The 22,117-nt window shown below is 41.6% G+C and overlaps 1 protein-coding gene and 1 non-coding gene across 16 annotated transcripts in view; both read right to left on the bottom strand.

Moving 5' to 3' along the window:
* AHCYL2 (adenosylhomocysteinase like 2) overlaps nucleotides 1-22,117 on the bottom strand; it is a 212,708-nt gene that overhangs the window by 3,389 nt on the left and 187,202 nt on the right. For 13 of the 15 annotated variants that reach the window (XM_077997307.1, XM_015134886.3, XM_001091796.5 and 10 more), the window contains 8 exons: nucleotides 21,426-21,489; nucleotides 20,859-20,947; nucleotides 17,788-17,858; nucleotides 14,186-14,280; nucleotides 3,875-3,973; nucleotides 1,882-1,950; nucleotides 1,683-1,761; nucleotides 245-365 (listed from right to left, as the gene is read on the bottom strand). In XM_077997307.1, coding sequence (XP_077853433.1) covers nucleotides 245-365; nucleotides 1,683-1,761; nucleotides 1,882-1,950; nucleotides 3,875-3,973; nucleotides 14,186-14,280; nucleotides 17,788-17,858; nucleotides 20,859-20,947; nucleotides 21,426-21,489 — 687 coding nt within the window. Of the gene's footprint in view, nucleotides 1-244; nucleotides 366-1,682; nucleotides 1,762-1,881; nucleotides 1,951-3,874; nucleotides 3,974-11,888; nucleotides 12,610-14,036; nucleotides 14,281-17,787; nucleotides 17,859-20,858; nucleotides 20,948-21,425; nucleotides 21,490-22,117 lie in introns of those variants that run through there. The other 2 variants (XR_013415527.1, XM_077997306.1) reach the window with 2 other exon arrangements.
* LOC114677210 (U7 small nuclear RNA) lies at nucleotides 21,635-21,696 on the bottom strand. The gene has a single exon (XR_003728506.1). It is a non-coding gene; the product is annotated as a U7 small nuclear RNA (small nuclear RNA).

The following is a 22,117-nucleotide window of genomic DNA, read 5'->3' as shown; positions in this document are numbered from 1 at the left end:
ACTTTATTTAATGAGGCAAATAGCCACTTACCCAAACTCCACCTCTCTGTCTCCAAAAGGCAAATTCAGGAAGGGGAACACTATTTAAGGCCTTGAAGAGTCTTTTGAGGGTGGCAGTGAGGGGAAGTGGGTTCATTTTTCTGAGTTCATGTAAGCGTATGTGGTTGGGGATGCAAAGACCAATTCCAGTGCAGGAAGCTCATCACTGCCCAGGTGTCCCTGATTTCTGGGGAGCCCAAGGCACCTGTAGTAATTAGGCTTGAAGGGCCCATTCTTGTTGAGTCCCAGATACTTGGCCTGTTCATCTGTCAGCTCTGTCAAGTGGGCATCAAAGGTAGGTAGGTGTAGGCTGGCCACATACTCATCTGGAACAGACCACAGAAGCCCTGGTATAAGCATGCATGCCTTTTACCTGATGGCTGTTGTCCCCAAGCTAGGCCTTAAAAAGTTCAAAGACACCTTCTAATTCCTGGAGCTGAATGAAAAATGTTCAACCTTTGCTCACTAGTCCTCAATTCTAAGGAACAGCTGCCTTCAGCTTCAAGCCTAGTTCTTTCCAAAGCCTTAACAATTTATCCTTACTAACTCTTTCAGCTTTGAACCCTGCCTTCCAGAAAAGTGCGGGAGAGATGAAAGAAACAACAGGCATCAAGATTTAAAAGAAGGAACAGGATAATATGGGAACTAAATAATGGGAAGCTCCAGCTTTAGTTTTGCCTTGGACCCCATACGTTGGGTCATTTAAAACAATTAATGCCTGGGGAAACTTGAATGGAAAAACTAAGAAGGATACTCTCACAGGATAAATGGCATAAATGAACTGTTTGCTTTGCTTTTAGTACTCTTTAATTCTTATGGGTTTCTGTTCACATTCTATTATCTGACTACACAGTACTTATTCATAATCTTATGTCATTTCCTGTGTATTTGTTTGGTCTCCCAACTTCATTACACATTCCATCAGAATATGGACTGTGCTGTTGCTTTTATATTCTTCTACAGTGTCTACTAAAGGGAAAATATATCAACTTTTAACAGTTGTTATATACCTAATGCTAAGGCAAAACAAAACCAGAAGCTGATTTATTACCTGATCTTTGCCTGAGGAGTTTATAAACACACTGTATCAGTTCAGGTGCTTGAGGCAGGCTCTTTAAAAATTTAAGACAGGTTAATGTTTCTCTTATACAAAACACCCACATAACTGAATAGCTCCTATTTCACATCTCTCCTTTGGCCTGAAGCATTGGGATTGGTGTTGGAAAGCATAGTAAGAAAGTCTTGTGTCATCTGAGAAAAGGCTGGTAGGGGCTATTTGGCAGCCTAGGATTGGAATAAGTCAGATGTCACAAGGTAGGAGATAATTCTTCTCTTTTAAGGGAAGATTTTTTTTTTTCCTTTGAGATTCCTACATAAAGATACTTTAAGAGAAAAAAAATCCTTAAAATTCACAGGCAGGTAAAATAAATCACAGCAAAATGTCACCACTTTGCTAGGGCAACACATGTCGAAAATGGGATAAATCAACTGGGAATGCGACCTAGGAATCCTAACTCCTACTTTACAAAATGAAGGTACCTTCCCCGCCCCCATACTTAAGTAAGCTAATGCCCCCAAACTTCCTTTAGCCTCAGACTCTGAACTACTTTGGTAAGGATGGAGATGGAAGAGTAAATACTTACCCATTTTCTTGGGCAACAGGTAGACATCCTGCTTATAGCGACCCTCAGGAGCATTGTAAAGCTCTATCAAGGCAAGAGCCTAGAAAAGCAGAGAGATGGATGCTGATGTGCCATTCATGGCAATCTACCCAAGCAAGTGAAACCTGGTGGGTCTGAGAACCCTCTCCAGACTACTGCTGTCCCACTCTGGAAGCCTTACCTGAGTAGTAGCAGTGATTGAGAGCACAAATGTAGGCACTGTGGAGCAGCTTAGGTTCAGCAGGCGGCCCTAGTGATCAAAGATGAAGACACAAATGGATTAGGACAAAGTTGCTGGCCTTTGAGAAGTGAGGGAAGAGAAGCATGACCGCCATTTTCCAAACACTTCCCGATTAACACTGCTGGAAAAAAAGCAGCTGTTTATAAGAACTAACTGACTGACATTTAAATGAAACCACTAAAATTCTGGAAAATCTGATGAAACTAATAGCTAAAAGATTTCTGGAATTATTTGAAAAGGAATACAGATGGTCATATGACACTGAGGCTTATGCCAAATATCAGTGTATTTCTCTTTAATTTTCCACTCTCTACAGCAAAACATCCTCCTTCTGAGGATCGGCATTCCTTTGACAGACTGTCTTGAAATAAACAATGATCAGTCAAATCCAGGGACAATCTCTCCAGGTTGTGAGGGGAGATATCTCTGGACTTAGGAAGTTGTGATGATTGACTGATTGATTAGATGGAGTCTCCCTCTGTTGCCCAGGCTGGAGTTCAGTGGCATGATCTTGACTTACTGTAACCTCTGCCTCCTGGGTTCAAACGATTCTCCTGCCTCAGCCTCCAGAGTAGCCGGATCACAGGCGTGTGCCACCATACCCAGCTAACTTTTGTATTTTTAATTTTATTTATTTATTTTTTTTAGTAGAGACGGGGTTTCACCATAGCGGTGATGATTTTTATACTTCTCCTTCAGTTTGGTTCTCCTGAATTCAAAGACAGCCTTGTCAGCCTTGCATTTTGAGTTGGTGATTCAGATAGCAGAAGAACTAGAAACTGCCCCCAATGCCACCCTTTCCTATTTTATTTCCTATGAAGCCTGACTACCTTTTTGCTCAACCATGTAGCACAAAACACCCATGGTACTTGCTTTTGTCACCAAAATTACCAGGTGGGACCTCCTAGGGCAGCCAGAAATAAGTCATCAGTCAGCAGACTGACATCAAAGCTATTAATGCATATTTAGCAATCTGCCCATCTCCTCCTCATATACACTTCTTCCTTGTGAAGAAATAGTTCAGTCCTTTTACGAATGCCCTAAAGTATCTGAGAAGATGAGATAAATTGAGGAAAACGTGAAGAGAACAGTAAGGACACTAAAAACCCCTAACTTATGGGCCCCTAGATAAAGACCATGTATCTTTTACATTTTCATATTCAGGTTCTTTAATATAAAAAAAGAAAGAAAAAAGACTGAAAATCAAAATTGAGAAAAGTATTATTATCCTCCTTGTTATTTTGGTATCTTTCTCTGATGAAGAGAAAGCTTCAAGGTAAGAATAGAAGGCATCATTATAGCTCTCAGGAATCCAGGACTAGGGAGGAGGAGCTTTTAAGAAAGGAAAAGGGGTCAAACATTGACATGGAAGCCAAGTAAAATGAAAGTCAATAGTGTCAATGTGAGTTAGGAGCTAGGATGAGGAAATATCAATTGAGCAATTGATATCTAGGTAGGTACCTACTACACATCTGGCTCAATTCAAGGCAATGGACATTCAAAAACAGGGAATCTATCAGTAAAAACATACATTCCCAGAGCTTGCCTGATAGTCCTGGTTACAGTAGGGAATATCTACTTTGTGCTTACTGATTAAAGCATCCCACAAATGACATTATCTCTTTGCACACATCACTTAAAGTGGCACTGGTTCTATTTGTGAATTCCTTCTACAGTAATAATCATTATCTGACTCAACCTGTGGATTGACATGGAGAGACGGGATAATTGGTGAAAAGTGGGGAACCAAAATAGTTTCTTAATTGCAGAATGAAAAGATCTTTCACAATTAGAAGTAAAATCCATTGGGAAAGTAGTCAAACTTGTGCTTCACAGAGGAGTTGAAAGTATGCGAGAACATGAGGAGGAGGGGACCTGGGTACTGCAGTCTCTCCTGTTGTGGGGGAGTATTTTTTGCCAGTCTCAGCCTTACCTCTGCCAGCAGTACTATCCTCTTGCCATCAGGCCATATCACATGGTCAACTTGAGATCTCACTCGCTCCCAGGTCAGCTCTGGTGTCCGCAGACTCGCCTGGAATACATACAGCAAGTACAGCATTAGCCATAGCAAGCCCCACTGTGGGGACAGAAAGATGTTGAAGGGAGCCATTTCAAATAGCAGGTTGAAAGGAGCAACCAACATGCCAGATGGAGAATACCTGTCCTGTGTTGGTTAGGACTGTTCCATTTCAGGGAATTTAATCTGAGGCCCAGCCAGGGAGGGATCACTCAGGATGTCATTCCACAACATATACTGTGTGCCCACTCTCACAGTAAAAGGTGCTATGGGAAATACAAAAGAAACCAAAGACATGGTTTCTGCCTTCAAAAAGCTTCTACTTTAGATGGGGACACAAAACAATACATATGTGAGAGGAAAAAAATGCCCTTAAAATACTTACAAAGCAACATGCAAACAAGTGCAAATTAATACAGTGCAAACTGAATATATAAGTGCTGAAGAAACACAGAAAAAAAAGGAGGAACACAGCTGAGTGGGTTTAGTAAGAGGCCAAATGTCCTAAACATAGCATGCTGGGGCCCAAGGTTCTGCCCTCATATCCCAAGGTCCCAGGTTCCACCTTTTCAATGATGGTGGTCCACCCTAGTTACAGAAGCTTTGTGACCTAAATGCAAATGTGAGGTAGCCTTTAAAGAAATGCTTAATGGTAGAGTAAAGCTCCCAATGGCTCACCCTCCTTCCATTTCTGTATATTGTACATTCAGAGAAAATGAGAAAAAAATGTTATTTTTTTTTAACAGCAGCAATCAAATAACAGCCACGGGGTATAGACTTAAGACAACACCTTCTTTCTTCCAATAGGCAATGCCTAAAATAGAAAGTGAGTTCATATTCCAAAACTACCCATTGGCTCATTTGATGAAATTAAGGAGTCCTGCCAAATAGTTTTCAGACAAATAAAGAGAAACGCTTTTAGTTATACAATAATGATTTACAGGGTACATACCATATTCTAGGCATCGTAGTAAAGAGCATGAATATAGGTAAGACTGTGGATTCCTTTACTGGGCTGTGAACCATTTATGGACAAAGACAGTATCTTCTTTCCATTTTTGTATTTCAAGGTCTATTTAAGCAAACAATGGGATGCTAAGCTAAAGTTTAGAAATTCATGGTTCCTATCCACGAGGAAGTACCAATCTAGTGGAAAAGACATATACAATTATATTTCAGTGCATTCAGAACTATATTAATGGTGTGGACCGTTTCTTTATTAGGTAGATGGGAAACACATATAATTTCTTGAAATGTCAAGTTTCAAAAATTGGTTCAACCTTTCTAGAGGGCAATTTGGCAGCAGCTAGCAAAATTTTATATGTACCTAATCTTTGACCAATCAGTTTCACTTTTTTAGGTCACGATCCTATAAAAATACTTTCTCAAGTTCAGAAATACAAGTGCCCAAGAATGTTCAAACCAGCCTTATTTATAATAGTGAAAAATGTAAACAAACAAGGGAATGGTTAAGTAAATCAGGGTAGTTCCATATAGTGGAATATTATACAACTCTTTTTTAAAAAGGTACTACAGTAGGAAGCTCCAAAAAAAAAGATAGACATATATGTGCTAACATGAAAACCATTCACTATTCTTTTTTTTTTTTTTTTTTTAGATGGAGTCTCACTCTGTCACCCAGGCTGGAGTGCAATGGCATGATCTTGGCTCACTGCAACTTCTGCCTCCCGGGTTCAAGCTATTCTCCTGCCTCAGCCTCCCAAATAGCTGGGATTATAGGCACACGCCATCATGTCTGGCTAATTTTTGTATTTTTTAGTAGAGACGGGGTTTCGCCATGTTGGCCAGTCTGGTCTCAAACCCCTGACTTCAAGTGATCTGCCTGCCTCAGCCTCCCAAAGGGCTAGCATTACAGGCGTGAGCCACTGTGCCCAGCCCACTCACTATTAAGTGAAAAAAATCAAGTTGCAGAACAATATAGTGTAATATCAATTATGGAAGTTTTTGCTTATTTTAAGCATATTTCTAGTGTTTGCATTTTTAAACTAAGCAAGTATTACTTTAAAATTGGAATTTTAAAAAATAAATGTTATAAATAAATACTGTAAATATAAGGGTTAAAAAGAACTTAAGGGAAAGGCACAGTGGTTCACGCCTATAATCCCAACATTTTGGGAGGCCAAGGTGGGAAGATCCCTTGAGCCCAGGAGTTCAACACCAGCTTGGGCAACATAGTGAGACCTTGTCTCTACAAAAAACAAACAAACAAACAAACAGAATTAGCTGGGCATGTTGGCGTGTGCCTGCAATGTCAACTAATCGGGAGGCTGAGGTGGGAGGAATGCTTGAGCCTGGGAAGTTGAGTCTGCAGTGAGCTGAGATTGTGCCACTGTATTCCAGTCTGGGCGGTAACAGAGTGAGCCCCTGTCTCAAAAAAAAAAAAAAAAAAAGAATTTAAGCAAACAGACCATTTTGAGAAGTCAAGGATATACGAAGTAGAATCCATTAGCCTTTAGAGCTTAGTACCATGGAGGGTAATAACCACAAAGAGTCAAGAGATACTCTTGGTGACAATGGCAGTTTTTACTGAGATGACAGGAGTTTAAAGTATTTCAGGTTAGTATTTATTCAGTAAATACTTTATACAGGAGTATAAAGTATTTCAGGTTAGTATTCAGGTTAGTATTTCACACCCCTAATCTCCCAGAGGCCAAGCAATCCTGGTGATTAGGAGTGAAGAGCTAAAACCCATCTTAGGAAGTATTCCTTGGGAAGAAAGATATGGCAGAATCAAAGAAAGGACACTTCTTATGAACATAAGAAAATAACCAATGCTTAGTAGAGGCAGTTTACTAGAGCACTGGTATGGCTATGCTGTAGGTGAAAGTCTGACAGTAAGTTTAAAAAGAGGTTTGAGGAGAAACTTGGTTAACTTATCTCTATCACTGTCCAGGAAGCTCCAATAACTTGCCTATTAAGGCCTAGTCAGCAGTCACATTCCTCAAGAGCAGAAGGGTTTCCTACCTTACGGCTGGCACAGCTTGACAGAATCTCTCAAAAACATCCAGTTGTCTTTGCTGTGGGCCTATAATCACTAAACAACCTACCAGGAAAAGGGATTCCTGTGCAGACTACCTCCCCAAACCAGGTGTACATCCCACCATAAACTGGCCACTCATTATGCTTGCACAAATTGGTCTTACATAATTCTGAACAGTGCACATCTGTTTGTTTTGTTTTGTTTTGTTTTTTCAGGGAGAACAACTGTGGTTCTAGTCCTGTAAAGCACAAAATCTCAGGTTAAATCATTCTTTGGCTGGAAAAAATGTTTAAAGCCTATGTACTTAATGGTTTGACCACCTGAATTGTGAAGCTTTCTTCACAGGCCTTCTATGTGATGCACATGGGTAAGCAGGTCTGCTTTTTTTTGAGATGGAGTCTCACTCTGTCACCCAGGCTGGAGTGCAGTGGCGCTATCTCGGCTCACTGCAACCTCCGCCTCCTGGGTTCAAGTGATTCTCCTGCCTCAGCCTCCTGAGTAGCTGGGACTACAGGTACACGGCACTACGCCTGGCTAATTTTTGTATTTTTAGTAGAGATGGCATTTCACTATGTCGGTCAGGCTGGTCTCAAACTCCTGACCTCATGATCCACCTGCCTGGGCCTCCCAAAGTGTGGGATTCTAGGCATGAGCCACCACACCTGGCTGCAGGTCTGCTTTTAAGAGAAAGCAAACATACAAAAGAAAGATATGGCCAAAAGGCAGTGAAGAACACAATCCCTATCCCAGGTCCTTCAATATTCACAGCATTCCTATTTCTCAGAAAAAATGCAGCTTTCTAAATGATCACCTCTTCTGATGAGCTGCTCCTTCCTAAATATGCAGCAGGCAACATCTCAAGGTTAGGTAAAACTATGAATTCCTACCAAAAAAGGAAAAAAACACTCTTTAAAAATTTTGATTACTAAAAATATCTGGATACTTACCAAAATCATTCTCCTACAGTTTCACTGAGTTGACTGGTAATGATTTCCCTCTTTTTCTCACACTGTGCATCCAATCCATTTAGCAAATTCCATTGGTCACAACCTATCACTTCTTATCACCTCTACCACTTGCCCATGTAATCCAAGCCACCACTTTCTACAGTCAGAAATACTGAAAGAACCTGCTGTTATCCCTATCATTAGTCAAGCTCCAGGATGTTTTCTTCATACAAAAGCCAGAGTAATTTTCTTTTTAGAGACAGGATGTTACCATGTTGCCCAGGCTGACTTCTAACTTCCAGGCTCAAGCAATCCTCCCACCTCAGCCTCCTCAATAGCCGGGGACTACAGGCTGAGCCACCACACCTGGCTTCCAGAGTAATTTTTAAAAACCTAAGTCAGCTGGACGCCGTGGCTCATGCCTGTAATCCCAGCACTTTGGGAGGCCGAGGCTGGCGGATCATGAGGTCAGGAGATCGAGACCAGCCTGGCCAACATGGTGAAACCCCGATTCTATTTTTTTTGTTGTTTTTGAGACGGAGTCTCGCTCTGTCACTCAGGCTGGAGTGCAGTGGCGCGGTCTTGGCTCACTGTAAGCTCCGCCTCCTGGGTTCACGCCATTCTCCTGCCTCAGCCTCCTGAGTAGCTGGGACTACAGGCGCCCGCCACCTCGCCCGGCTAAATTTTTGTATTTTTAGTAGAGATGGGGTTTTACCATTCACAGGATGGTCTCGATCTCCTGACCTTGTGATCTGCCCGCCTTGGCCTCCCAAAGTGCTGGGATTACAGGCGTGAGCCGCTGTGCCTGGCCAACCCTGACTCTATTAAAAACACAAAAAATTAGCCAGGCATGGTGGTGGGCACCTGTCGTCCCAGCTACTCAGGAAGCTGAGGCAAGAGAATTGCTTAAACCTGGGAGGCAGAGGTTGCAGTGAGCCAAGATTGCACCACTGCACTCCAGCCTGGGCAACAGAGCGAGACTCTGTCTCAAACAAACAAACAAACAAATAAATAAATAAAAACCTAAATCAGATTTTGTCACTCATCTATTCAAAACCTCCCAATGGCTTCTTTCAGAATAAAATCTAAAGTCCTTAACATGACCTGTGAAGCTCTACATAGCATATACCTCCTTGAGTTAACTCTTCTCCTTACCCCCTTGACCAATGTTCCTGACACAGTGGCTTCTTTTCTTTTCCTCAAACACATCAAGCGGGTGTCTCCCTCAGGGTCTTTTACCTGCCATTCTCTCTGAACAGAATGCTCGGATGGCTTGCTCCTTTATTTTATTCAGGTTTTTAAAAGTGTTATCTCAGGCCGGGCGCGGTGGCTCAAGCCTGTAATCCCAGCACTTTGGGAGGCCGAGACGGGTGGATCACGAGGTCAGGAGATCGAGACCATCCTGGCGAACACCGTGAAACCCCGTCTCTACTAAAAAATACAAAAAACTAGCCGGGCGAGGTGGCGGGCGCCTGTAGTCCCAGCTACTTGGGAGGCTGAGGCAGGAGAATGGCGTAAACCTGGGAGGCGGAGCTTGCAGTGAGCTGAGATCCGGCCACTGCACTCCAGCCCGGGCTACAGAGCGAGACTCTGTCTCAAAAAAAAAAAAAAAAAAAAAGTGTTATCTCCTCAAAGACTTCCTTGACTACCTAACTAAAATGGAATCCCCAATATCCTTACCTTGTTATTTTTCTTCAATACTAAGCACTAACAATAACGATCTATTTCTTTATTATTTGTCTCCCACACTAGAATATATGCTCCCTGAGAGACGGGATATTGTTCACTGTCATTTGTTTAGTAAACTGGTATCTGGCACAGAGCAGAGCAGGTATTCAATATAAATTTGCTAAACACTGAATAAAAATTCTGGTTTCAATTACTAGTTGAGTTTGGTATTTCCTTGAATTTCATTTTACATGCCCTGTGACACTATCACCAAAGGCTGAATAATTTAACTTTTCAAAAGTTTCTCTGAGCATCTCCTTTTCTGGACCATTTACCTTAGCTATGTATCTTCCACCAAGAAGAACACAAAGAGAAGTGAGAGATGGCCCTTAGCTCATGTGACTGGCAGATATGGGAGCCACCTGGTAATACCTGCAAAACTTGGTCTAGTCTCAACACAGCAACCAGGGCAATCCTTTTAAAATAAAAGCCATCCTTTAAAAATGTAAGTCAGATTATAAACCCTCAACAGCTCCCTAGTCTCTCAGGATATAATCAGGAGTTCTCACAATGGGCTATGAGGCCCTCTAAGATCTGGCCTGTTACCCCTCTGACCTCATCTTCCACTGTTCCTTGTCCTATGCTCATTCTCTTCCAAGCACACTGGCCTCCTTGTTGTTCCTCAAACACACTAGGCACACTCCTGCCTGAGGACATGTGTACTGGCCTTTCTCTCTTCTTCAAATGCCGTTTACCTAAAAACCCACATGGCAAATTCCTTCAAGTCTGCCTCAAACATCATCTTTCTTAAAAAAATTTTTTTGCCAGTGTCAGGGTCTTACTCTGTCACCTAGGCTGGAGTGCACTGGCACAATTTTGGCTCACTGCAACCTCTGCCTCCCAGGCTCCAGTGATTCTGCCTCAGCCTCCCAAATAGCTGGTACTACAGGTGCAAGCCACCACACCCAACTAATTTTTTTTTTTAAATTTTTTGTAGCAATGAGGTCTCACTATGTTGCCTAGGCTGGTCTTGAACTCCTGGGCTCAAGTAATCATCCTGCCTTGGCCTCCCAAAGTGCTGGGATTAGGGTGTGAGCCACCACATATGGTCTCAAACATCATATTAATTTTCTTTTTTTTTTCTTTTTGAGATGGAGTTTCACTCGTCACCCAGGCTGGAGTGCAATGGTGCTATCTCGGCTCACTGCAACCTCTGCCTCTCAGGTTCAAGTAATTTTCCTTCCTCAGCCTCCTGAGTAGCTGGGATTACAGGCACCCGCCACCATGCCCGGCTAATTTTTTTGTATTTTTAGTAGAGACAGGGTTTCACCATGTTGGCCAGGCTTATCTTGAAGTCCTGACCTCAGGTGATCCACCCATCATGGCCTCCCAAAGTGCTGGGATTACAGGTGTGAGCCACTGCGCTCGGCCCATCATATTCTTAATAACGGTCACAGCTTGATCTATTTCAAATTATAATCCAGTGCTCAATTCTCCCACCATGCTCTACTTTTTCTTTTTTCTGTGGTGCTTTTGCCTTCTAACATACTATAAATTTTACATGTTTATTATGTTTATTGTTTTTCTTATCACTAAGACATAAGCTCCATGAGGGCAGAAATATTTGCTTGTTTTGTTCAGTGACTCCAAGCATTTACAAGAACACCTGGCATACAGCAATCATACAAAAAATATTTGTAATTGAAGGTGAAGAGTCTTCTGGTCTTTATCCTGGGAGGTTACTTATGTCTGGGCTGCCTCTGAAGGAGAGATTACCATCATGATTTGAAGTTAATCCACAAGTCATGAGGAGATAATAAATATAACACACAGGAAAACAAAACAAAGAAAACTAGACTAGGCGTAAAAAAAAACCCTGGATTTTGTGCAATGGTTTATTTTTTCTTTCTTTCTTTCTTTTTTTCCTTTTAGAGATGGAGTTTCACTCTTGTTGCCTAGCCTGGAGTGCAACGGCGCGATCTCGGCTCACTGTAACCTCAGCCTCCTGGGTTCCAGCAATTCTCCTGCCTCAGCCTCCGGAGTAGCTGGGATTACAGTTGCATACTGCCAAGCCCAACTAATCTCAGTATTTTTAGTAGAGACGGGGTTTCATCACGTTGGCCAGGCTGGTACTACAGGTGTAAGCCACCACACCCAACTAATTTTGTTTTTTTTTAAATTTTTTGTAAAGATGAAGTCTCACTATGTTGCCTAGACTCGAACTTCTGGGCTCAAGTAATCATCCCACCTTGGCCTCCCAAAGTGCTGGGATTACAGGTGTGAGCCACCACACATGGTTTCAAACATCACATTCTTTTTCTTTTTCTTTTTTTGAGATGGAGTTTTGAACTCCTGACCTCAGGTGATCAATCTGCCTCAGCCTCCCAAAGTGCTGGGATTACAGGTGTAAGCCATCATGCCCGGCCTGTGCACCAGTTTCATTTTGAATCAATTACATGCCTGACAAGGTAGTTAACTTCTTAGTTTCCCAACTGAAAATTAAGAATAAGAATAATGCCTCATGGAGTGGTCAAAAAGATGAAATGAGATGAAGTAAAAATACAAAAGGTACATGTCTGCATTTGGAGTTATTTTTATTTCAGAGCTTCTTGAGGGTTTAGAAAGGAAAATTCCTTCCCCTTCCCTTCCTCTGAAGATTTCCCATTAGGGCCCAGGGCATGACATCAATACTTCCCTTTAGGCCTTTCCCCTTTGGGGGCTCTAGAAGCAAAGTCATCCAGGAAATGAGAATCATTTGCTGGATAGTTTTAGAAATACTAATATCCTTGATCGCTCAGCAAAGAGGCAGTATGGCAGCAAACAGGCAGTATGGCACATAAATGAAACTTAAGCAAAAGAAAAATAAAGAACCAACTACCAGCTAAATTGTTCATTGTAAGCAAAATATCATGGTAAGAGAAAGTAATAAGGCCATACCACTCAGACACCCCAGGGTAGACAGAGGCTTTGGTAGGTTGTTCTGCCAGCTATTTTTTTTTTTTTTTTTAAGACGGAATCTCGCTCTGTCGCCCAGGCTGGAGTGCAGTGGCTGGATCTCAGCTCATTGCAAGCTCCGCCTCCCGGGTTCACGCCATTCTCCTGCCTCAGCCTCCTGAGTAGCTGGGACTACAGGCTCCCGCCACCTCGCCCTGCTAGTGTTTTTGTATTTTTTTTTAGTGGAGACGGGGTTTCAACGTGTTAGCCAGGATGGTCTCGATCTCCTGACCTTGTGATCCGCCTGTCTCGGCCTCCCAAAGTGCTGGGATTACAGGCTTGAGCCACCGCGCCCGGCCCTGCCAGCTATTTTTAATAATGGAAGAACAGAGCACAGAATTTAAAAGGGAAACCATATATAATAAATTTTATCCAATAAGCTCTCAGTCCATCAGCTGGTCCTTACCTGGTAATGCTGAAGCTCAATTAGAGCAGCCCTCAGTGGAGATGAAAGCACGCTTTGCTTGAGCCAGTTACCCAGAGAGAAATACAGGTGTGCCACAAAAATGCCAGAAAAATTTAAAACCAGAGTAAAAGTCACACTGAGAGATACTTTGGTAAATCTGAAAATAAACAACACTTGGCTGGGTGAGGTGGCTCACACCTGTAATCCCAGCACTTTGGGAGGCTGAGGTCAGCAGATCACAAGGTCAGGAGTTTGAGACCAGCCTATCCAATATGGTGAAACGCTGCCTCTACTAAAAACATAAAAATTAGCCAGGTGTGGTAGCGGGCGCCTATAGTCCCAGCTATGCTGGTGGCTGAGAAAGGAGAATCACTTGAACCCAGGAGGCAGAGGCTGCAGTGAGCCAAGACCGTGCCACTGCACTCCAGCCTGGATGACAGAGCGAGACTCCGTCTCAAAAAAAAAAAAGAAAAAAAAAAGAAAAAACACTTCTATTAACTATTACTTGGGCAACTTATTAGTACCAAGTGCTATTTTGGATTGGAAAATTATAGGGTAAATATAACCAAATTAGAGAAACAAAGTGATATATTTTCCAGGTTTGAAGAATACATGCTACTACACAACGGCCCTGGATTGATTATGACACCTGCAGACACAATTACTACAGTTTGAAAAACATGTGAGGGGTGACCTCACCCAGTAAAAGAGAGGGATAAAAGAAGAAACCACAGTATTTGATACACACAGTCAATCCTAAGCAACAGAATCATCCCAGCCCATAGATTTCTCTCCCTTATTTCCTTGGACCAACCTACTTATCTCATCTTTATGGTAAAACCAAACATCCCCAAAATACTGACTACCATACTGATTCACATTCATTGTATCACTTAGCTTTGAGTTTGTATCATTCATTGTAGTTTTGAGTTTATCTTGCTCTCAATCCTAAACATAGAGATAAGGCTTACAGTGTAAACAGGCATTGAGCTTGAATAGAAGATGACAATCATTTAAAATTATTAAATTGAGATGAAGAAACTTTATAGTCTCCACAAATACAGGCTATAGGGCTAGTAAATGAAAAGATGTGGACAACTCTGCCAGGACAGTCATGTTTAGGATGGCTTGTGACACTGCTCTCTCATTTTCCAGTTTGTTTCTTGTGAAGGAGAGAAAAAAGCCCCCAATAATGAGCCACTTGATCTTACCACGTCAATCTCTGTGTTGGAATGTCCCATGTTACAAACGATGCAGCTATTCTTCATACGGTCCAAGTGCTCTCTGGTTACCACATTCTTGTTACCTTAAAAACAGAAGAGAGGTTTGAGTGCTCACTGTCTTTTGGCGGCAGCAGAGAAAGATAATCCACAGAATGAGAAAATAAATGTGCAAATCATATAACTGATAAGGGACTTGTTATAAGGAATTCTTACAACCCAATAAGAAGAAGACAATTTAAAAATAAGCAGGCCAGGCCGGGCGCGGTGGCTCACACCTGTAATCCCAGCACTTTGGGAGGCCGAGGTGGGCGGGTCACGAGGTCAGGAGATTGAGACCATCCTGGCTAACATGGTGAAACCCCATCTCTACTAAATATACAAAAATTTAGCTGGGCATGGTGGCGGGTGCCTTTAGTCCCAGCTATTCAGGAGGCTGAGGCAGGAGAATGGCGTGAACCTGGGAGGTGGAGCTTGCGGTGAGCTGAGATCGTGCCACCGCACTCCAGCCTGGGCGACAGAGCAAGACTCTGTCTCAAAAAAAAGCAGGCCAGCCATGCTCACTCATGCCTGTTATCCCAGCACTTTGGGAGGCTGAGGTGGCAGAATCAATAACTTGAGCCCTGGAGTTTGAGACCAGCCTGGGCAACATGGCAAAGCCCTATTTCTACAAAAAAATACAAAAATAAGCTGGGTGTGGTGGCATGTGCCTGTAGTCCCATCTACTAGGGAGGCTAAGGTGGGAGGATCGATTGAGCCCCATAGGTCAAGGCTGCAGTGAGCTGTGATTGCACCACTACACTGTAGCCTGGGTGACAGAGTGAGACCCTGTCTCCAAAAGAAAAAAAAGAAAAGGCTCTGAATCGACATTTCTTCAGAGAAGATGTACAAATGGCCAATAAATACATGAAAAGATGCTCAACATCATTAGTTATTAGGGAAATGGAAATCAAAACCACAATGAGATGCCACTTTACGTTCACTAGGATGGCAATATCAAAAAGAATGGCAATAACAAGTGTTGGTGAAGATATGGAGAAATTAGAAGGCACATGTATTGTTGGTGGGATTGTAAAATGGTGCAGTCACTTTCAAAAAATTTGCCAATTCCAGCCAGGCGTGGTGGCTCATGCCTATAATCCTAACACTGGGAGGCTGAGGGGTGGATTGCCTGAGCTCAGGAGTTCGAGACCAGCCTGGACAACACGGTGAAACCCTGTCTCTACTAAAATACAAAAAATTAGCCGGGTGTGGTGGTGTGTGCTTGTAGTCCCAGTTACTTGGGACCACACACCTGGCTAATTTTTATATTTTTTTTGGTAGAGACAGAGTTTTGCCATGTTGCCCAGGATGGTCTGAACTCCTGGTCTCAAGTGATCTGCCTACTTAGGCCTTCCAAAGTGCTGGGATTACAGGTGTGAGCCACCACACCCAGCCTGAAAATGTTAAAAACAGAGTTACTATATGATCTAGCAATTCTACTCTTAGTATATACCCAAGGGAACTGAAAATATATGTCCACATAAAAACTTGTATTCAATGTTCATAGCAGCATTATTCCTAATAGCCAAAAAGGGAAAACAACCCAAATGTCTACCAGTTAATGAACAGATAAATAAAATATGGTATAACCATACAATAACACATTACTCAGCAAGAAAAGGAATAAGGTACTGATATATACCATCACATGGGGAGGCCCTGAAAACATCCTGCTATGAGGCTGGTCATAAAAGACCACATATTGAATGATTCCTTTTTTTTTGAGAAGGAGTTTCACTCTTGTTGCCCAGGCTGGAGTACAATGGCATAATCTCAGCTCACTGCAACCTCCGCCTTCTGGGTTCAAGCAGTTCTCCTGCCTCACACTCCTGTAGCTGAGACTACAGGCGCCTGCCATCACATCTGGCTAATTTTTTGTATTTTTAGTAGAGATGGGGTTTCACCATGTTGGCCAGGCTGGTCTCGAACTCCTGACCTCAGGTGATCCACCTGCCTTGGCCTCCCAAAGTGCTGGGATTACAGGTGTGAGCCACCGTGCCCAGCCATGAATGATTCCTTTTTTAAAAAAATTATTATTTTTTCCCCTTCTTTTTGCAGGTGTTGCTATAATTCCATTTACATGAAATGTCCAGAATAGGGAAATGGTGGTTGCCTAGGGCTGGGGTATGATGGAGAATGGAATAAGGAGTGACTGCTAATGATATGGGGTTTCTTTTTGGGGTGATAAAAATTTGATAATTGGGATGTTCCACAACTTTACTAAAAGCCATTGAACTGTACACTTTATTATTTTTTTAAATTTTTTTTTTTTGAGACGGAGTCTTGCTGTGTCACCCAGGCTGGAGTGCAGTGGCACGATCTTGGCTCACTGCAAGCTCCGCCTCCCGGGTTTACGCCATTCTCCTGCCTCAGCCTCCCAAGTAGCTGGGACTACAGGCGCCCGCCACCTCGCCCGGCTAGTTTTTTGTATTTTTAGTAGAGACGGGGTTTCACCATGTTAGCCAGGATGGTCTCGATCTCCTGACCTCGTGATCCGCCCGCCTCGGCCTCCCAAAGTGCTGGGATTACAGGCTTGAGCCACCGCGCCCGGCGCTGAACTGTACACTTTAAAAGGGTGAACATTACGATGTGAATTACAACTCAGTAAAAACATTAGATTGTGGTGATAGTTGTACAAACTCTGTGAATTACTAAAAAACAGTGAACACTTTAAATGTGTGAAACGTGTAGTAAATCAATTACAGCTCACAAAAAAGCAATAAAAAAAAAAAAGGTCCAGGCTGGGCAGGGTGGCCCATGCCTATAATCCCATCACTTTGGGAAGCAGAGGTGGGAGAATCACCTGAGGCCAGGAGTTTGAGACCAGCCTGGAGAGTGAGACCTCATCTCTATTTAAAACAACAAAAGAGATCAGGGGATTGATAAGAACCAAGAACAGCTTCTTATGGTCCCTCTTCTCTGCCCCTATTTCTCCCTGAGGCTACAACTACAAATTTTTTTTTAATTCTGTTCGATTTCCCCCTCTAAAATAGAATTATAAAAGAAAACCAGTGTTCCTGTAGTTTATGGTTCTACATAAAAATAAGTATCTTATCCTAGAGGAAACCAGCCATTTCTGCATATTCTTTAAAACTCAAAATCTACCTCTTTGGGAATTAACAGAATAACCTCTTCTACTTTCTCTAACTATGAAAGAATTTCTCTCTAGCCTTGCCTTAATTACATACTAGAGAGAAACATACATCACTTTTGGAGGTAAAATAAAAAATCAAGTGTACATTTAAGATCTGGCTTCTCAAATAAAACTTTATAACTGAATCTCATCTCTAGCTATCTCCTAGGATGAATGGAGATATAACAGTTGTCTTAAAGTGTGAAGAAAAACGTTTTTACATAGGAATGACCTAATTGTATATCTCTGGTCAGAGCTCTAAAGAATTAGGAAGAATATGAAAGACTGATTGGCTTTGTGGGCTACTATCTCTCTCTAGCTTTTAGAGTTTGGTTTTTCAGAATATTTCCAATCATCTTGCACTTGCTCCATAAAAACATTCCCAAGTGCCACCCCATTTAAAATGTCATTATCATACCTGTACAGGTAATAACAATGTCCACTTGTCGGATGACCTCATTTAATTTCACCAGTCGAAATCCATCCATACTGTTGAAATAAAGCATGACCAATTAACCTAAACAGGCAGCTGGGGAGCCTTTTAACACAGGACTTCAAAAGCTAATATCAAGTTGCTGTCATTTCTTGAGATAGCTGAACTATTCTTAGAAGTGAAAAATCCAAACAATTTCCTTAGTTCATACAAGACAGAAATAAAAGGTTCCTCTGCATCATGAGACTTATTTCTTCCTGATAATAGGGAGCCAGGGGCTACCATGAGATTCCCTGACCGAATTTCCAGAAACTGTAGAAAGTGCCACTTAGCTATTTAACCAACTACCCCCTTGAAAGTGCTCTCTCCAAGATCATCAGTGATTTCCTGAAGGCCAAACCCAAGATTTCTTAGACTCTTAACTGTTTGTTTGTTTGTTTGTTTGTTTTTAGAAATGGGATCTCACCATGATGACCAGGCTGGAGTGCAGTAGCTAGTCACAGGCATAATCATAGTGCACTACAGCCTCTAACTCTTGGCCTCAAGCAATCCTCCTGCCTCAGCCTCCTGAGTAGCCAGGACTGTTGGCATACACCACCATGCCCAACTTCTTAGATTCTTACATTATTTGGTTTCTTCTACTACATTAAACATTATTTGCCTTCTTAAAACTCTATACCCCTTGGACTCCATGATACATCTCTCCTGGTTTTCCTCTTACTTCTCTTAATTGTCTCTCCTCAACTTCAGCCAACATTTGGATATTGGTGCTCTGCAGGGTTATGCCTTTATTCTGTTCTCTATTCTTTCAGTATAGAGAACCATATTCTTCCCTTGACTGCAAATGACTGCTTATAGATGGCTGATTTTTACATTTGTATCTTCAGCTTAGATCTCTCTGAAGCTTCATAGCCAAGGATCAAATTAGCCACTGGATAGCACCTTATGAATGTCCCAGAAGGATCTCAAACTTACTGTGTTTGAAAACAAACTTATTATTTTCTCTGCACTCACAACTTCATTTATTTCTTCTTCTATATTTTCTATCTTGATCAATAGCATCACTGTTCATCCATCTGAATGAGCCATATAAACAAGAATGTCCTTGCTGCCTCTCCCTAATTGAAGTTGTCACCAAATCAGGCTGAGTCTTTTTCTTTAATTCCTTAAAAGTCTCTTTCATCTGTCTTCTCTTCTCTAATACATACTGGCCTTGCTTAAGTTTAGGTCTTACTCCTTCTTGCCTAAATTACTATAGTAACCCCTGGCACAATCTCATTGCCTCTAGGTTTACATCTCTCTAAATCATTTTGCAGAGTGATTTTCCTAAATGCAATTTGGATCATGTCATTTCCTTGCTTAAAATACTTCAGTGAGACTGCCTATTCTTAAGGATAAGGCAGGATTAGAATAAGACCCAAATACTTGCAGTAATATGTGATTATATTGACATATGACTCCCATGACTGCTACCTTAGATAGCACCACTCCCCCAAGTGTATCCCATCTGCCAACCACATTAAAATATTTCCAGCTTCTTAAATCTGCCATGCTATCTCCTTCCTTGGAGACAACACACATGTTCCCTGTACCTGGAATATACTTCCAAACTAAGAAAACACCTAAACAAATGTCAAGACTCTGCTCTGCTGACATCTCTTTCTACCCTGCTCCCTTGCTTCTTAGTAAGCAATTTCTCCTTTATGCTCCTACAGAAGCATGTGCCGTTTAACTCCATGACAGCACTTACTTCACTGCACAGTGGTTATTTGTCTGTGTGCTTCTAACAGCCGGACCTTATCTCATTTATACATTCATCTTATTCATTCTCAGCACGTAGCACAGTATCTAATGTATAGTAAGTGATCAATTCAGGTCTATAGGATAATCTGAACAGTATCACAATTTGTATTAAAACATGTTCAGGTTCCTATAATAAACCCTTAGTGTATTAGAAGGATGATGGTTCCCCTAGGCCACAGACACTTGGACTCTGCAATAGTTTTTAAGAACAGTGGTATTTCCCACCCTGCTGAGGATGGCAAGAGACAATTTTAATAACAGCTATCATTTAGTGAGCATGTATTATGTGGCAGCAGCTCTGTACCTTATATAATTATGTATTTGTTATATAATGTATAATATAGAATGATTATTATTTTGAGACAGGGTCTTGCTGGGTCACCCAGGCTGGAGGGTAGTGGCATAATCACAACTCACTGCAGCCTCAACCTCCCAGGCTTAGGTGATCCTCCTACTTCAGCCTCCCAAGTAGCTGGGACCACAGACATGCACCACCACACCCAGCTAATTTTAAAAAATTATTTGTAGAGATGGGGTCTCCCTATGTTGCCAAGGCTGGTCTCGAACTCCTGGGTGCAGGCAATCCTCCTGCCTCAGCCTCCCAAAGTGCTGGGATTACCGGCATGAACCCATCACACCCAGCCTATGTTAATGATTATTTTACTGAACTCTCACAATCCTATGAGGTAGGTATGATTACCCACATTTTATAATAAGAAAAGAACTATTCTTCTTTTTAACTTTCAATTTTAGAATCATTTCAAACTTAAGAATTATAATACTAGTGTCAATAATTCTCATATACCCTTCACTCAGAGTTAGTAGATTTTACCCTTAATTGGGATTGGTCTAATGTTTCCTCACAATTAGATTCAGGTTATACATTTTTGGGAGGAATACCACAGAAGGACTATTTTCAGTGTAACACATCAGAAGGCATCTGATGCCTGCCAATTTCTTTTCTGATCATTATTTGAAAGCCAAGTATTACACATGGAGAAAGTAAGGGGCTACTTGTTCTCTGGCTGACAGAATCCCTGTTACTATCTCCACAGGATTTCTAAATTTTCACTTCTGATAGTCTCTGCTCTCTCCAAGCAGAGCTCCTTGACCTTTTTGAAAGGCAGATGCTTAGAGTTAGTGGCAGCCTCTCTGAGGATCTGGGCTCCTCTAAAATAAAGTGTGGCATCAACCAGGCCATTCTTTGGAGACAGCTCCAAGATTGCAAGTGAGATGGTAGTGTAGAGGCTTACCAGGCTTGCAGGGCACAGATGGGGTCAATTTCAGTTACATACACAATGGAGCCCATGGCTTTCAGGGCAGCACAGCACCCTTTCCCCACCTGAAGAGGGGAGAGAGCACACATATTAAGGAAAGTCACCGAGAAAACCATTTCTCAAAGCTTCTGGGAAAGTGCACCCCCTCTTTCCACCCCTGGGAGGAATTTCACTGAATAGATTCATACTTGGGGAAAACAAGAAGAACAAATAATTGAATACAGCTCATAAACAAACCCCTGGCTCCTGCTTATCGCATTCATGTGCACGAGAACACCCACACTCACGATTCATAATCAAAACACAAGCTAAAAAGAACATCACAAACGGTGGTACTGGAGCAAGTCAGAAAATCAACTTAAGGAAAAATGGCGGCAATGCAAAGGGAAAAAGAAAGACTACTTTAACCAGAGGGCCTCTGAAGTTCTTTTTCTCATCTCAAGTGGTAACGAGTGTACTCATATGTCCATACAAATAAAAAATTCCAGAATATTTCAACAAAATTCATTTAAAACACCTAATAAATGAAAGGTTAAACGTCACCTCTCCATAGCCACAGACTACCACTTGCTTTCCACCAAACATCATGTCTGTTGTCCTTTTAAGTCTAGGGGAAAAAAACACATTAAATCAGAAAAATCTTCTCTTGTTTCTGCCTTGAGGTTAGATTGAATCTCTTTGTTTTCATGGGGTTTTTTGGTTGGTTTGTTTTTCATTTTGAAAGAAAGTCTGGTTTCTTTTTTTTTTTTTAAAGGGGTTTTCTGGTCTTTACCAGAAAATTTGCTAGACAAATTCTAAAAGAGCTGTAACACTGAAAGTCTGATTTCTATCCTAGAGAAACTAATGACCAGAAAGAAAAGTTGAATAAAACACATATTTTCTCACTCCCTGCCATCCAACCAATCCTATATGTAAGGGTTTTTTTCCTTTTTTTCCCCCTTTCTTGCAAGTGGTACAGAAAAGGAAGAAGATGTAGATAACATAGTAATTTTTAAACATAAAAGCAACATACATTTATTAGATAATGTTTTGAAAATATAATATTTAGAAATAGAAAAGATACAAAGGAGAAAATAAAAATAATGTAATTTTAATTTACGAGGTGACAAAGCTCTGGCTTAATGGAGACATTATCCAGAGGTGCTACATGAATCCTTTCCAGAAATAACCAAAGCCAAAAAACTTAGAATCTCAACTTGACAACACAAGTTCATCTCAAAGATAATAAACAATAC

This window comes from Macaca mulatta, chromosome 3 (genome assembly GCF_049350105.2).
Source record: "Macaca mulatta isolate MMU2019108-1 chromosome 3, T2T-MMU8v2.0, whole genome shotgun sequence".
In the NCBI taxonomy this organism is placed as follows: domain Eukaryota; kingdom Metazoa; phylum Chordata; class Mammalia; order Primates; family Cercopithecidae; genus Macaca; species Macaca mulatta.
This window is presented reverse-complemented; position numbering and strand designations above follow the sequence as displayed.